We start from the raw sequence: 17,051 nt of genomic DNA on the forward strand, positions 1-17,051 counted from the left end.
CGTAGCGTCAGAGCGGTTCCAGACTGAAGCGCCTAGAACCGCTCGGCCACTTCGGCCGGCCATTTTGCAGCATTACATGCCTAGAGGGACCGCTGTTACCAGTGCATCGTACACAGGTCTCTTAAGAAATCATCTGCGGCCTGCAATCAAATCAAAGTGACATGGATTGCTGTCAGCAGGTGTCCTTTACCAACATGACAATGCAAGTCCCCACACTGCCCGTACAACAGTTGCAACAATCACAATTTTGAGTGTCTTCTTCATCCACCATACTCACCAGACCTTGCCCCAAGTGATTTCCATATGTTTGGACCACTCAAAGACGCAATGGGAGGAAAGAAGTTCCGTTCGTATGAAGAGGTACGCTACACAGTGCATGAATGGTTGCACGGACTACCAAAAGAATTTTTTCCTAAAGGAATTTATGCACTTTGTAAGCGCTGGAGGACTTGCATTAGGCGTGGGGGAGATTACGTTGAAAAGTGATACAGCTTTGTACCACTTCTGCACAATAAATAATATTTAGAAACATATTTAAGGTTTTCATTTGACTGACCCTCGTATATGTACTGATAACGGTTTCGTTGTCAGCCAGCTGACTGAGTAGTGGTATAGTTTAGAGCGCCATCTGTATCTACCCTTTATTGGGGAATGCTCACAGCCAGAAGGCTCAGTGTGGTGGAAACATGTGACGCAAGCAGGAAACCATGCCACGGAGACGCACTCGGGCTTCCTGCAGCTAACCAGGCAAATTTAAAAAGGCTCAAATTATGGCCTTGCCACACAAGTTGGACGTGCTCTATCAGTTGTGCAACGATGCTGGTATCAGTGGTCACGAGAACATTCTGACATCCGTAACGAGGTTCTAGACATACGCAACGTACACACGCTCCAGGATCATCGTATTGTAAGTGTAGCAATGGCCGATCGTACAACTATCAGAGCACAGATAAGAGGATCTGTGAGCCCAGACGCATCAACACAAACTGTTGCGAATCGGTTATTACCAGTGGGACTACGGGCACGTAAAACTCTAGCCTGTCTCCCACTCACACCATAGCATCCATGTGCACTGCTTGACTAGTGCCCTGAGTGTATCACTTAAGAGAGGGAAAACAGAAAGCAGTTTCTGCCTGAACGCAAGTGACGGTCATTTGCGCGAACGATGAATACCTGGTGAGTGCTGTCTCGTAGGGCATTCGATGAAGTGAAATACTCTCTACGACTAACAATTTTTTACAGCGTCGCGGCACAGCGGTAAGCGCTCGGGTTCGTAATCCGAAAGTCGCCGGATCGAATCTCGCGACATGCAATTTTTTTATTATTAGTTTTTTGTAATTCATATATATATATATATATATATATATATATATATATATATATATAAACTATTAATGAATTGCTTATGCATGTTGGTGAAGGGGGATCGCTCTCCAATTGTACCGCCTCCATTTTTCCGTTTGCTTAACAGGGTGTACCAAAGCTCTCACGTCCGCACTGATATATATATATATATATATATATATATATATATATATATATATATATATATATACACTCCTGGAAATGGAAAAAAGAACACATTGACACCGGTGTGTCAGACCCACCATACTTGCTCCGGACACTGCGAGAAGGCTGTACAAGCAATGATCACACGCACGGCACAGCGGACACACCAGGAACCGCGGTGTTGGCCGTCGAATGGCGCTAGCTGCGCAGCATTTGTGCACCGCCGCCGTCAGTGTCAGCCAGTTTGCCGTGGCATACGGAGCTCCATCGCAGTCTTTAACACTGGTAGCATGCCGCGACAGCGTGGACGTGAACCGTATGTGCAGTTGACGGACTTTGAGCGAGGGCGTATAGTGGGCATGCGGGAGGCCGGGTGGACGTACCGCCGAATTGCTCAACACGTGGGGCGTGAGGTCTCCACAGTACATCGATGTTGTCGCCAGTGGTCGGCGGAAGGTGCACGTGCCCGTCGACCTGGGACCGGACCGCATCGACGCACGGATGCACGCCAAGACCGTAGGATCCTACGCAGTGCCGTAGGGGACCGCACCGCCACTTCCCAGCAAATTAGGGACACTGTTGCTCCTGGGGTATCGGCGAGGACCATTCGCAACCGTCTCCATGAAGCTGGGCTACGGTCCCGCACACCGTTAGGCCGTCTTCCGCTCACGCCCCAACATCGTGCAGCCCGCCTCCAGTGGTGTCGCGACAGGCGTGAATGGAGGGACGAATGGAGACGTGTCGTCTTCAGCGATGAGAGTCGCTTCTGCCTTGGTGCCAATGATGGTCTTATGCGTGTTTGGCGCCGTGCAGTTGAGCGCCACAATCAGGACTGCATACGACCGAGGCACACAGGGCCAACACCCAGCATCATGGTGTGGGGAGCGATCTCCTACACTGGCCGTACACCACTGGTGATCGTCGAGGGGACACTGAATAGTGCACGGTACATCCAAACCGTCATCGAACCCATCGTTCTACCATTCCTAGACCGGCAAGGGAACTTGCTGTTCCAACAGGACAATGCACGTCCGCATGTATCCCGTGCCACCCAACGTGCTCTAGAAGGTGTAAGTCAACTACCCTGGACAGCAAGATCTCCGGATCTGTCCCCCATTGAGCATGTTTGAGACTGGATGAAGCGTCGTCTCACGCGGTCTGCACGTCCAGCACGAACGCTGGTCCAACTGAGGCGCCAGGTGGAAATGGCATGGCAAGCCGTTCCACAGGACTACATCCAGCATCTCTACGATCGTCTCCATGGGAGAATAGCAGCCTGCATTGCTGCGAAAGGTGGATATACACTGTACTAGTGCCGACATTGTGCATGCTCTGTTGCCTGTGTCTATGTGCCTGTGGTTCTGTCAGTGTGATCATGTGATGTATCTGACCCCAGGAATGTGTCAATAAAGTTTCCCCTTCCTGGGACAATGAATTCACGGTGTTCTTATTTCAATTTCCAGGAGTGTATATATATATACTCCTGGAAATTGAAATAAGAACACCGTGAATTCATTGTCCCAGGAAGGGGATACTTTATTGACACATTCCTGGGGTCAGATACATCACATGATCACACTGACAGAACCACAGGCACATAGACACAGGCAACAGAGCATGCACAATGTCGGCACTAGTACAGTGTATATCCACCTTTCGCACCAATGCAGGCTGCTATTCTCCCATGGAGACGATCGTAGAGATGCTGGATGTAGTCCTGTGGAACGGCTTGCCATGCCATTTCCACCTGGCGCCTCAGTTGGACCAGCGTTCGTGCTGGACGTGCAGACCGCGTGAGACGACGCTTCATCCAGTCCCAAACATGCTCAATGGGGGACAGATCCGGAGATCTTGCTGGCCAGGGTAGTTGACGTACACCTTCTAGAGCACGTTGGGTGGCACGGGATACATGCGGACGTGCATTGTCCTGTTGGAACAGCAAGTTCCCTTGCCGGTCTAGGAATGGTAGAACGATGGGTTCGATGACGGTTTGGATGTACCGTGCACTATTCAGTGTCCCCTCGACGATCACCAGTGGTGTACGGCCAGTGTAGGAGATCGCTCCCCACACCATGATGCCGGGTGTTGGCCCTGTGTGCCTCGGTCGTATGCAGTCCTGATTGTGGCGCTCACCTGCACGGCGCCAAACACGCATACGACCATCATTGGCACCAAGGCAGAAGCGACTCTCATCGCTGAAGACGACACGTCTCCATTCGTCCCTCCATTCATGCCTGTCGCGACACCACTGGAGGCGGGCTGCACGATGTTGGGGCGTGAGCGGAAGACGGCCTAACGGTGTGCGGGACCGTAGCCCAGCTTCATGGAGACGGTTGCGAATGGTCCTCGCCGATACCCCAGGAGCAACAGTGTCCCTAATTTGCTGGGAAGTGGCGGTGCGGTCCCCTACGGCACTGCGTAGGATCCTACGGTCTTGGCGTGCATCCGTGCGTCGCTGCGGTCCGGTCCCAGGTCGACGGGCACGTGCACCTTCCGCCGACCACTGGCGACAACATCGATGTACTGTGGAGACCTCACGCCCCACGTGTTGAGCAATTCGGCGGTACGTCCACCCGGCCTCCCGCATGCCCACTATACGCCCTCGCTCAAAGTCCGTCAACTGCACATACGGTTCACGTCCACGCTGTCGCGGCATGCTACCAGTGTTAAAGACTGCGATGGAGCTCCGTATGCCACGGCAAACTGGCTGACGCTGACGGCGGCGGTGCACAAATGCTGCTCAGCTAGCGCCATTCGACGGCCAACACCGCGGTTCCTGGTGTGTCCGCTGTGCCGTGCGTGTGATCATTGCTTGTACAGCCCTCTCGCAGTGTCCGGAGCAAGTATGGTGGGTCTGACACACCGGTGTCAATGTGTTCTTTTTTCCATTTCCAGGAGTGGTGGTGGTGGTTAGTGTTTAACGTCCCGTCGACAACGAGGTCATTTGATACGGAGCGCAAGCTCGGGTTAGGGAAGAATTGGGAAGGAAATCGGCCGTGCCCTTTCAAAGGAACCATCCCGGCATTTGCCTGAAACGATTGAGGGAAATCACGGAAAACCTAAATCAGGATGGCCGGAGACGGGATTGAACCGTCGTCCTCCCGAATGCGAGTCCAGTGTTCCAGGAGTATATATATATATATATATATATATATATATATATATATATATATATATATATATATATATATATAATTCCCTGCAATCAGTAGCAACAGTTATACATATAATAAGTTGTTGAAAGTCGTTTGTCGTGGAAAAACTGGCGATTTCGAACATCATTATGTTTTCCGCAAACAAAGTTGTATTTCAAAATGTTATTAATTGTCTTCATAATGTTAACTACGTATAGTTAACGGAAGACGTAGAAACGATATTCCGAAATGAATACGTATAGCGTAAGTCAAATGTTCGAATTATAATAGAGACCCCACGAAAACAAATTTGCTGTGGCATGTATGAAATATAAACTCCGTTACTCGCTCGTTACACTTGAAGGACAGATGTTGAATGGGCCGAAAGGAGCCGCCGCATAACAGCGTAATTGCCTGCTAACTTCGAAAGAAGGTAGATGCGGTCCCTAACGCAACTTATAACATCGTCGAAAATCAGTGCGGACGTGAGAGCTTTGGTACACCCTGTTAAACAAACGGAAAAATGGAGGCCGTACAATTGGAGAGCGATCCGCCTTCAACAACATGCATAAGCAATTCATTAATGTTTGAATTACAAAAAACTAATAATAAAAAAAAATTGAATTGCGCGAGATTCGATCCGGCGACCTTCGGATTACGAACCCGAGCGCTTACCGCTGCGCCACGACGCTGTAGAAAATTATTAATCGTAGAGAGTATTTCACCGCAACGGTTTCTTTTAACTGTCGATTTTCTCGACAACGGCTGAGAAGTGCATCTTGGTGCTTTGCTACATTACACCTCTGGCCATGAGCTTTTATTATGCGCAGTATGAATCGAATCTGTATTTCGCAATTGGCGGCCTCCCCTTGTGAGAAGCTACTGTGAATATCCCTAGATCCTTAAATAAATGCAGGATGATCTTGGGTGGACTCCAGCTATTATTCCGATTACACGCTTTTGTGAAATAAATACTTTATTCCTCAGTGATGAATTACCCCAAAATATGATGCCATATGAAAGCAATGAGTGAAAATAGGCGTACTAAGCTAATTTACTAAGATGTTTATCACCAAAATTTGCAATGACCCTTATTGCATAAGTAGCTGAACTCAAACGTTTCAGCAAATCATTAATGTGTTTCTTCCAATTTAATCGCTCATCAATGGACACACCTAAAAATTTGGAGTATTCTACCTTAGATATATGCTTCTGGTTAAGGTCTATATTTGTTAATGGCGTCATACCATTCACTGAACGGAACTGTATGTACTGTGTCTTATCAAAATTCAGTGAGAGTCCGTTTACAAGGAACCACTTAGTAATTTTCTGAAAGACAGTATTGACAATTTCATCAGTTAATTCTTGTTTGTCAGGTGCGATTACTATATTTGTATCATCAGCAAAGAGAACTAACTTTGCCTCTTCATGAATATAGAATGGCAAGTCATTAATATACACTCCTGGAAATGGAAAAAAGAACACATTGACACCGGTGTGTCAGACCCACCATACTTGCTCCAGACACTGCGAGAGGGCTGTACAAGCAATGATCACACGCACGGCACAGCGGACACACCAGGAACCGCGGTGTTGGCCGTCGAATGGCGCTAGCTGCGCAGCATTTGTGCACCGCCGCCGTCAGTGTCAGCCAGTTTGCCGTGGCATACGGAGCTCCATCGCAGTCTTTAACACTGGTAGCATGCCGCGACAGCGTGGACGTAAACCGTATGTGCAGTTGACGGACTTTGAGCGAGGGCGTATAGTGGGCATGCGGGAGGCCGGGTGGACGTACCGCCGAATTGCTCAACACGTGGGGCGTGAGGTCTCCACAGTACATCGATGTTGTCGCCAGTGGTCGGCGGAAGGTGCACGTGCCCGTCGACCTGGGATCGGACCGCAGCGACGCACGGATGCACGCCAAGACCGTAGGATCCTACGCAGTGCCGTAGGGGACCGCACCGCCATTTCCCAGCAAATTAGGGACACTGTTGCTCCTGGGGTATCGGCGAGGACCATTCGCAACCGTCTCCATGAAGCTGGGCTACGGTCCCGCACACCGTTAGGCCGTCTTCCGCTCACGCCCCAACATCGTGCAGCCCGCCTCCAGTGGTGTCACGACAGGCGTGAATGGAGGGACGAATGGAGACGTGTCGTCTTCAGCGATGAGAGTCGCTTCTGCCTTGGTGCCAATGATGGTCGTATGCGTGTTTGGCCCCGTGCAGGTGAGCGCCACAATCAGGACTGCATACGATCGAGGCACACAGGACCAACACCCGGCATCATGGTGTGGGGAGCGATCTCCTACACTGGCCGTACACCACTGGTGATCGTCGAGGGGACACTGAATAGTGCACGGTACATCCAAACCGTCATCGAACCCATCGTTCTACCATTCCGAGACCGGCAAGGGAACTTGCTGTTCCAACAGGACAATGCACGTCCGCATGTATCCCGTGCCACCCAACGTGCTCTAGAAGGTGTAAGTCAACTACCCTGGCCAACAAGATTTCCGGATCTGTCCCCCATTGAGCATGTTTGGGACTGGATGAAGCGTCGTCTCACGCGGTCTGCTCGTCCAGCACGATCGCTGGTCCAACTGAGGCGCCAGGTGGAAATGGCATGGCAAGTCGTTCCACAGGACTGCATCCAGCATCTCTACGATCGTCTCCATGGGAGAATAGCAGCCTGCATTGCTGCGAAAGGTGGATATACACTGTACTAGTGCCGACATTGTGCATGCTCTGTTGCCTGTGTCTATGTGCCTGTGGTTCTGTCAGTGTGGTCATGTGATGTATCTGACCCCAGGAATGTGTCAATAAAGTTTCCCCTTCCTGGGACAATGAATTCACGGTGTTCTTATTTCAATTTCCAGGAGTGTATATTAAGAACAGCAAAGGACCCAAGACCGACCCTTGTGGAGCCCCGTTCTTGATAGTTCCCCAGTTTGAGGAATGTGCTGATCTTTGCATATTATGAGAACTACTTATTTCAACTTCTGCACTCTTCCAGTTAGGTACGAATTAAACCATTTGTGCACTGTCCCACTCATGCCACAATACTTGAGCTTGTCTAGCAGAATTTCATGATTTACACAATCTAAAGCCTTTGAGAGATCACAAAAAATCCCAATGGGTGGTGTTCGGTTATTCAGATCATTGAAAATTTGATTGGTGAAAGCATATATGGTATTTTCTGTTGAAAAACCTTTCTGGAAACCAAACTGACATTTTGTTAGTACTTCATTTTTACAGATATGTGAAGCTACTCTTGAATACATTACTTTCTCAAAAATTTTGGATAAAGCTGTTAGAAGGGAAATTGGACGGTAATTGTTGACATCAGATCCATCCCCCTTTTTATGCAAAGGTATAACAATAGCATATTTCAGTCTATCAGGGAAAATGCCCTGTTCCAGAGAGCTATTACACAGGTGGCTGAGAATCTTACTTACCTGTTGAGAACAAGCTTTTAGAATTTTGCTGGAAATGCCATCAATTCCATGTGAGTTTTTGCTTTTAAGCAAGTTTATTATTTTCCTAATTTCATAGGGAGAAGTGGGTGAGATTTCAATTGCATCAAAGTGCGTATGTATGGCCTCTTCCATTAACAGCCTAGCATCTTCTAATGAACACCTGGTTCCTACTATATCCACAACATTTAGAAAATGATTATTAAAAATATTTTCAACTTCTGACTTTTTGTTCGTAAAGTTTTCATGCAATTTGATGGTAATACTATCTTCCTGTGCTCTTGGTTGACCTGTTTCTCTTTTAATAATATTCCAAATTGTTTTAATTTTGTTATCAGAGTTGCTGATTTCAGACATGATACACATACTTCTGGATTTTTTAATAACTTTTCTTAATATAACACAGTAGTTTTTATAATGTTTAATAGTTTCTGGGTCACTACTCTTTCTTGCTGTCAGATACATTTCCCTTTTCCGGTTACAAGATATTTTTATACCCTTAATAAGCCATGGTTTGTTACAAGGTTTCTTACGAGTATATTTAACTATTTTCTTGGGGAAGCAGTTTCCAAATGCATTTACAAAAATGTCATGAAATAAATTATATTTTAAATTGGCATCAGGTTCATGGTACACCTCATCCCAGTCTAACTGCTGTAGGCTTTCCCTGAAATTTGCAATTGTTAAATCGTTGACTGAACGTACTACTTTGGAGGACTGTTTAGTATTGCTGAATGGAGCTATGTCATATATTGTAACTAGCTGTGCACCATGATCAGAAAGACCATTCTCAACAGGCTGAGCATTTATCTGGTTAAACTTATCTTGGTCTATAAAGAAGTTATCTATCAGTGAGCTGCTATCCTTTACCTCCCGAGTAGGAAAATCAATAACGGGTGTCAAATTGAAAGAACCGAGTAATACTTCAAGGTCATTTTTCCTATTACCCTCTTTCAGAGAATCTACATTAAAGTCCCCACAAATAATAATTTGCTTCCCCCTGTCTGACAGATAGTACAACAAGGAGTCCAAATTTTTTAGAAATAGATGAAAATTTCCTGATGGGGACCTATATACAGTTACAATTATAAATGTGCCTTTATTTAATTTAAGCTCACAGGCACATGCTGCTATATGTTTCTCTACACAAAACTTTTTTGTTTCTATACTTTTTGCACAATGATAACTTTAATGATAACACAATGATAACAATGATAAATTTAAATTGAAACATGCAAGTTATGGACAAAGTACGTAGATATAGGAGATGCAAAGATGTTGCTTATACAGAAACATGTAGGCTATGGTAAAAAAACCTACACATCGGAAGTGCAAAGACGTTGTACAGAAAGAAACTTAAAAAGCTGTTATAAATTGCGAAGTTTTTGATCCACATTATGAAATTTTTGATACACATTTTTTAGAGGAAGTACAATGATGTTATACATATGAAATTACTAAGAGCTACTACGAATTACGAAAATGACAGAACTGTTTTGAGCGACACTGTTGTCAGAGAACTTCGATATAGGAAGTAATGATGTTATACACATGAAATTTTGAAAGCTGTTACAAGTTACGAAAATAACAGTTAAGACTTGTGTTAACAAAATGGCTTTTACAAATTACGATAATTACAGTTGAACTGTTGTATGGTTGCTTCGTCGGATTTCCATAACATACTACTTTGTTATTAGATATCAGAGGATAATGAGTTTTTGTTTTTGAATATTTCATGAAGCATGTGGAGATAAGATTTGTATGTAAGCTCCACTTGTTCGGTGAGACAAAGGTGTTGTCAGTTAGAACTGTGGATGCAAATTTCTAGCTCTTCAATGAGATTAATTTTCTTTCCTTTGTTGACAGTGTGTAGTACTTGTAAGTTGCCTATAATGGCTGTGGCTGAGTGACCATGGCGGTTTAGATGCACTGCAAAGGTAGTTCAAATGGTTCAAATGGCTCTGAGCACTATGCGACTTAACTTCTGAGGTCATCAGTCGCCTAGAACTTAGAACTAATTAAACCTAATTAACCTAAGGACATCACACACATCCATGCCAGAGGCAGGATTCGAACCTGCGACCGTAGCGGTCGCTCGGCTCCAGACTGTAGCGCCTAGAACCTCACGGCCACTCCGGCCGGCGCAAAGGTGGATTTGACAAAGTTATTTAGCTGGAAGGCATCCATATGCTCTTGGTATCTTGTAGAAAAAGGAATTAACATTATCAAAGAAATTGCACATAGGAATGTATACAACCCAGATGCAATTTATAAACCTAACAACAAAATCAAAAAGAAACAATGCACACCTAAATCAGATTCACAAGAAGGCAGAAAACACATTTGAGCGCATACTCTTTATAGGTAAAATTTCACACCAAATTGCCAACTTCTTTCGGAAAACTGGTGTTCAAATTTCTGTCAGCACTAACAACAAGCTACAACAGCACAAAATCCACAATAGTAAGACAAATAAACAATGCCACCACAAATCAGGTATTTACAAAGTTTTATCTGACATTTGCCCACAGTTCTACATAAGCCAAACTGGAAGGAGTTTCACTGCAAGGTACCATCAGCATATGGATGCTTTTCGGCTAAACAGCTTTGAGAAACCCACATTTGCAATGCATCTAAGAAACCGTGGTCACTCAGACACAGCCATTACAACAACTTACAAATACTACACACTGTCAACAAAGGAAAGAAAATTAATCCGCTCGAAGAGCTAGAAATTTACGTCCACAGCTCTAACTCACCACATCTTATTCTCAATGAACAAGTGGAGGTTGCAAACAAATCTTATCTCCACATATTTAATGAAATATTCCAAATCAAAAACTCATTATCCTCTGATATCTAATAACAAAGTAATATGCTATGGAAATCAGACGAAGCAACCATACAACAGTTCAACTGTAATTATCGTAATTTGTAAAAGTCGTATTGGAAACACAATTCTTAATTGTCATTTTCGTGTAATTTCATATGTATAACATCATTGTACTTCCTAGATCTAAGTTCTCTGTCAAAAATGTGGAGCAAAATTTCATAATGTGGTTCAAAAATTTTGCAAGTATAATTGGTTTTTAAGTTTCTATCTGTACAAAATCTTTGCACTTCCGATGTCTAAGTATGTTTACCATAGCCTACATGTTTCTGTGTGAGCAACATCTTTGAACCTCCTACGTCTACGTTCTTTGACCATAACTTGCATGTTTGCATGTAAACACAGTTTATATCACGAGTTCACGACACAGTAGTGAAATATACAGCTAAATTTCAGAAACTGGAACATGGACGTGACAATGGTAACAAATGTGCAGCTAAGTGGAGAAACTGTCGCCACAGCATGATTATAATAAGGATACTTCATTTTTATATATGTACAGATATACTGTATTTTCGACAAATGCTGCCTTGCCACTTATAGTTGTCCCACTTGTAACTGTTTAGTTATCAGCAAATAATTTTCTAATTTTCTTTGTATTCAGACAGTGATCTCCAGCAATAAAAACATGTCCATGTACACCTGCGGATGGGCACAAGCTCGAAACCAGTCGTGTGACGAATAAATATTTTAATGAGACTAGTAGCGGAAATTTTTCTACACCCTATAAAGGAACAGCCATGGAGTTCAACAGCATCCACTACGGGTAAAATTCACTTTCCATTCATTGTGATATGAAATTCACGATGGAAAAGAGGGAAAACTATCTTTTCTCGACGTGTCACTTAAGAGAAGCATGGAGCGACCTGCTGGTTACGGCGTTAGTAAGAAACCATACCCCCACTAATAAACATCTCCACGTCCCGTGCCATCACCATTCGTCACAAAGAAATTCGGTGCCCAAATCCATACAACTCGACAGTCTTGCCGAAGAGTTACAACACCCACCAATAGTGTTCCAAAGGAATGGATACACGGGTCATCACATTTAAAGGGCACTGCAGTCAAAATCAAGAACGTCTCCGAAAGAGGTTGAGACTGATACCGAGAAAGAGCAATCAAAAATCGCTTCTCGACTTTATGTTTTCTCAATATCCGGAATGATCGGTAGGCTCCTACGGATATACAGGGTGGTCCATTGATAGTGACCGGGCCAAATATCTCACGAAATAAGCATCAAACGAAAAAACTACAAAAAACGAAACTCGTCTACCTTGAAGGGGGAAACCAGATGGCGCTATGGTCGGCCCGCTAGATGGTGCTGCCATAGGTCAAACGGACATCAACTGCGTTTTTTAAAATAGGAACCCCCATTTTTATTACATATTCGTGTAGTACGTAAAGAAATATGAATGTTTTAGTTGGAACACTTTTTTCGCTTTGTGATAGATGGCGCTGTAATAGTCACAAACGTATAAGAACGTGGACGGTATTTGCTTCGTGATACATTACCCGTGTTAAAATGGACCGTTTACCAATTGCAGGAAAGGTCGATATCGTGTTGATGTATGGCTATTGTGATCAAAATGCACAACGGGCGTGTGCTATGTATGCTGCTCGTTATCCTGGACGACGTTATCCAATAGTCTGGACCGTTCGCCGGATAGTTACGTTATTAAGGAAACAGGAAGTGTTCAGCCACATGTGAAACGTCAACAACGACCTGCAACAAATGATGATACTCAAGTAGGCGTTTTAGCAGCTGTCGCGGCTAATCCGCACATCAGTAGCAGACAAATTGCGCGAGAATCCGGAATATCATAAACGCCGGTGTTGAGAATGCTACATCAACATCGATTGCACCCGTACCATATTTCTATGCACCAGGAATTGCATGGTGACGACATTGAACGGCATGTACAGTTCTGCCACTGGGCACAAGAGAAATTACGGGACGATGACAGATTTTTTGCACGCGTTCTATTTAGCGACGAAGCGTCATTCACCAACAGCGGTAACGTAAACCGGCATAATATGCACTTTTGGGCAGCGAAAAATCCACGATGGCTGCGACAGTTGGAAGATCAGCGAACTTGGCGGGTTTGTATGGTGCGGCATTATGGGAGGAAGGATAATTGGCCCCCATTTTATCGATGGAAATCTAAATGGTGCAATGTATGCTGATTTCCTACGTAAAGTTCTACCGATATTACTACAAGATGTTTCACTGGATGATAGAATGGCGATATACTTCCAACATGATGGATGTCCGGCACATAGCTCGCGTGCGGTTGAAGCGGTATTGAATAGCATATTTCACGACAGGTAGATTGGCCGTCGAAGCACCATACCATGGCCCGCACGTTCACCGGATCTGATTTCCCCGGTTTTCTTTCTGTGGGGAAAGTTGAAGGATATTTGCTATCGTGATCCACCGACAACGCCTACCAACATGCGTCAGCGTATTGTCAATGCATGTGCGAACATTACGGGAGGCGAACTACTCGCTGTTGAGAGGAATGTCGTTACATGTATTGTAAAATGCATTGAGTTTGACGGACATAATTTTGAGCACTTATTGCATTAATGTGGTATTTACAGGTAATCACGCTGTAACAGTATGCGTTCTCAGAAATGATAAGTTCAGAAATGTACATGTATCACATTGGAACAACCGAAATAAAATGTTTAAACGTACCTACGTTGCGTATTTTAATTTAAAAAACCTACCTGTTACCAACTGTTGGTCTAAAATTGTGAGCCATATGTTTGTGACTATTACAGCGCCATCTATCACAAAGCGAAAAAAGTGTTCCAACTAAAACATTCATATTTATTTACGTACTACACGAATATGTAATAAAAATGGGGGTCTCTATTTAAAAAAACGCAGTTGATATCCGTTTGACCTATGGTAGCGCCATGTAGCGGGCCAACCATAGCGCCATCTGGTTTCCCCCTTCAAGACAGACAAGTTTCGTTCTGTGTAGTTTTCTCGTTTGACGCTTATTTCGTGAGATATTTGGCCCGGTCACGATCATTGGACCACCCTGTATATTTCGCTATCTTCAATTTAGATAAAAAGTATTCTTTGCGATGTTAATGACGATATACGACCACGAAAGCTGGCTGCGCATCATATTCCATGCGAACGTGGCAGGTTTTATGTGGGGCTGACCATTAGCACAGTCGAAGAGAGATGCAAGGAACATCAGCGACACACCCGACTAAAACGACAAAGAAGACAGCTGCCGCCGAGAACTGCCTCAAATATAACCATGAAATGAAATACGATGAAGGTGATATCGTGGTGCAAACGTCAAGTTTCTGGAACAGCGTAACTAAGGAATCTATCGAAATAAAGATCTTAGAAAACCTAATGAACTGACAGTCGGTATCAATATAAAAAAACACTTGAGGTCTGGCACTGAGATTATTAAATTACTGTCGACCATCACGTCCACCAGAGAATTGGAGTTTCGCAGAATATCAGTGCGAGCTTTGAAAAACAAAATTGCATGATAGGGCGTAGAGGGCGTCGGGAACCGAACTGGGCTTTAAATAGCGGCGCGATCCCAACTATAGTTCGGAGTCTGGTTAGAGTACAAGCAGCGAGTTCATGCACCAGCAAAACTCGCAACACCTGAAGAAGGCAGCTGGGTCGGTCGTCAAAACATTGAGCATGAAATGGAAACAGCAACTCGGCAGAACACCCAAAAGTACACTATTAACAAACGGCGCTGAGAAAAATTAAGGGATCACAAGAATGCAATACAGGTTAATTGTGAACTCGCAGAAGTAGCTTTTGAGTTACTGTGCTTCGTACAGGTAAACACAAGGAGTGGAACGAGAATGAAAGAAATAAACATGAAGTTTACAATCAGAATGTATTTACCAATTAATACAGGCAAGGATGTTTATTTGCAAAAAGAATACGAATACTGTGTGATGCTCAGCGAGTAACAATTCAGTAACAACAACATAGATTTTGTAGAACAGGGGTGAAGCGTAGAAGTGAAATGTAATCACACTGATTGTTCGCACTTTTAGGCGTTAAGCACAGCGGTGGAATAGTGAGATAGGTGACTCACACAGCCTATAGCTCTAGTTTATTGCACGCAATGTTTATCTGAACCGGTGGCATGTGCTACTCAAAAACAACGAGCTTTTGTATGCGTAATAAATATTAGTGCAAGAGTGAAGAGACTGTTTTCCTTACCGAAGACGGTGAGCGCCATGCTGGACCGGATGTCGCACACGAGGCTAGAACATGTGCGTCTCTTTATCTGCTCTCCACGCTACTGACACATCCTTCACTTCACGGCTCCGCGATAGCAGATGTGGAGTGGTATACGCGTGACAGTGACTCTGCATATCTTGCCTACGCGTAGCCAAGTCTACCGACTCGAGATGTTCGGCACCATTATCTGAGAAATCGAACTGTGACCAAAACCGGAACTAGCACTAATTGCGATTGCGGCACTTCAAACTACAAGACTATTTGCAGAGTTGGTCCAAAGACTAAACTAACGTGATTTTTCCAGTGCGTAAAACGGTGTCAAATTAAAACAGTGAGACATCCCAGTTAGACACAAGTCAGACATACCGCTAAAAAATATCAAAATAAAACAGAAATTTTCATTCTGCAACTGAATATGCGCTGGTGTGAAATTCCCAGGCAGATTAGAACTGGGTGTCGGACGGCGAATAAAGCCTAGAATCTCAGTACCTTCTTACCTCACAAACACCACAGCAGTTGTTTCGTACACTTAGTCGGACTAGCACTCCAGAAAGAAGTGCTATATCCACAGGTATGCGGAACAACTTCTGTGAAGCATTTTTAGGTTCAAAAGCTTTTGAAAAATTTAACTCCAATGCACTCTTTGAAACTATGAGCGGTTCAGGATTAAAATACTGGGAGAGCCATTCTGTTTACAGCTTGTACAGAAACGATACTACAGTTACAAGAGTGAAGAAGATGAGAAGGAGTTATTGGTTCAGAAGCAAGTGAGACTGGATTGAAACCTATCCTCTGTGTAAATCAGTTTGTGTAGCGGAATTGAAGTATCACTCTTTCGAAAGCCCGTAATTGCCACCCTTGCGACGCTTAAGTCTGAAATTTGGGTGAAAGGTACCTTCCTCTGTAATGGTACAAAAGTGTGGCTCCCGGGGACGTCACACTCGGGCTCGATGACGCCCCGGACATCAATCGACACGTGGGAAACAAAAGAACCACAGCTCCGCTCATGTGACATGTAATGTGGGTTGCAGATGTCACACTGGCCCCAAATTTTATCACTGTTCTTCCCAGTGGGACGGTGGACGTGTCACATGATGGAAAGGTCGTTGCACCCCATCTTACCCTCATTTCATCTCTTCTTTTGACGACTCTGAAAAGGGGTCAGAATCGCGACGCCGAGCGTTGAAGTAACGCAGTTTGCTCATGAGTGGCCAGACGCACCGCAGTTCAGAATCACCACGAAAAGCGCGCAGTTGGCGGGAAAAGGGCGTCAATGAAACCATCAGTTTCCGTGAGATTTTGATCCCCACACATTTATCTGCCGAAAGCGACAATTCGCAGTGTGGCGCGCAACAGGCAGACGTTCTTGGCAACCTCTGACACTGCTGACACCCTCGGACTCAACCCTTCTCTAAGAACCCCATCGAAAGTGATCGCACACGTTTGGAGTACAGTGCGACTGCAAGTGTTGCTATCGTGTACGCGTTGGAAGCACTAGGGACCGTTCAAAACTATTCGACGAAATTTAAACATAATCCGAAGGAGCGAAGGGTCTTTATGCTTTTCCAGTGTTCATTTTGTGTTCTCCTATAGAGTGATCACGTGGGGATGCGACATTGAAACAGTGCGAATAAAATGGTGAATGATACCCCCCCCCCCCTAGTGCAGAAAAACCAACGGTACCATCCACCCATGTTCTGAGATATTTTAGTATGTAGCTTTACATTGCGGATGGCCTACTACGAGATGCAAGAGCAGCAAAGTAGCCTGCCTACAGGCGCCTGATACCCTCATCGTGGGTTCTGT

The 17,051-nt window shown here is 44.7% G+C and overlaps 1 protein-coding gene across 1 annotated transcript in view; it reads right to left on the bottom strand.

The window, feature by feature from the left end:
* LOC126234743 (UDP-glycosyltransferase UGT5-like) overlaps positions 1-15,351 on the bottom strand; it is a 136,745-nt gene extending 121,394 nt beyond the window's left edge. The window contains exon 1 of the mRNA XM_049943489.1: positions 15,225-15,351. Coding sequence (XP_049799446.1) covers positions 15,225-15,243 — 19 coding nt within the window. The 5' untranslated portion in view covers positions 15,244-15,351. The remainder of the gene's footprint in view (positions 1-15,224) is intronic.
* Positions 15,352-17,051: the final 1,700 nt, after the last annotated feature.

The sequence above is a fragment of the Schistocerca nitens genome, chromosome 2 (assembly GCF_023898315.1).
Source record: "Schistocerca nitens isolate TAMUIC-IGC-003100 chromosome 2, iqSchNite1.1, whole genome shotgun sequence".
Lineage (NCBI taxonomy): Eukaryota > Metazoa > Arthropoda > Insecta > Orthoptera > Acrididae > Schistocerca > Schistocerca nitens.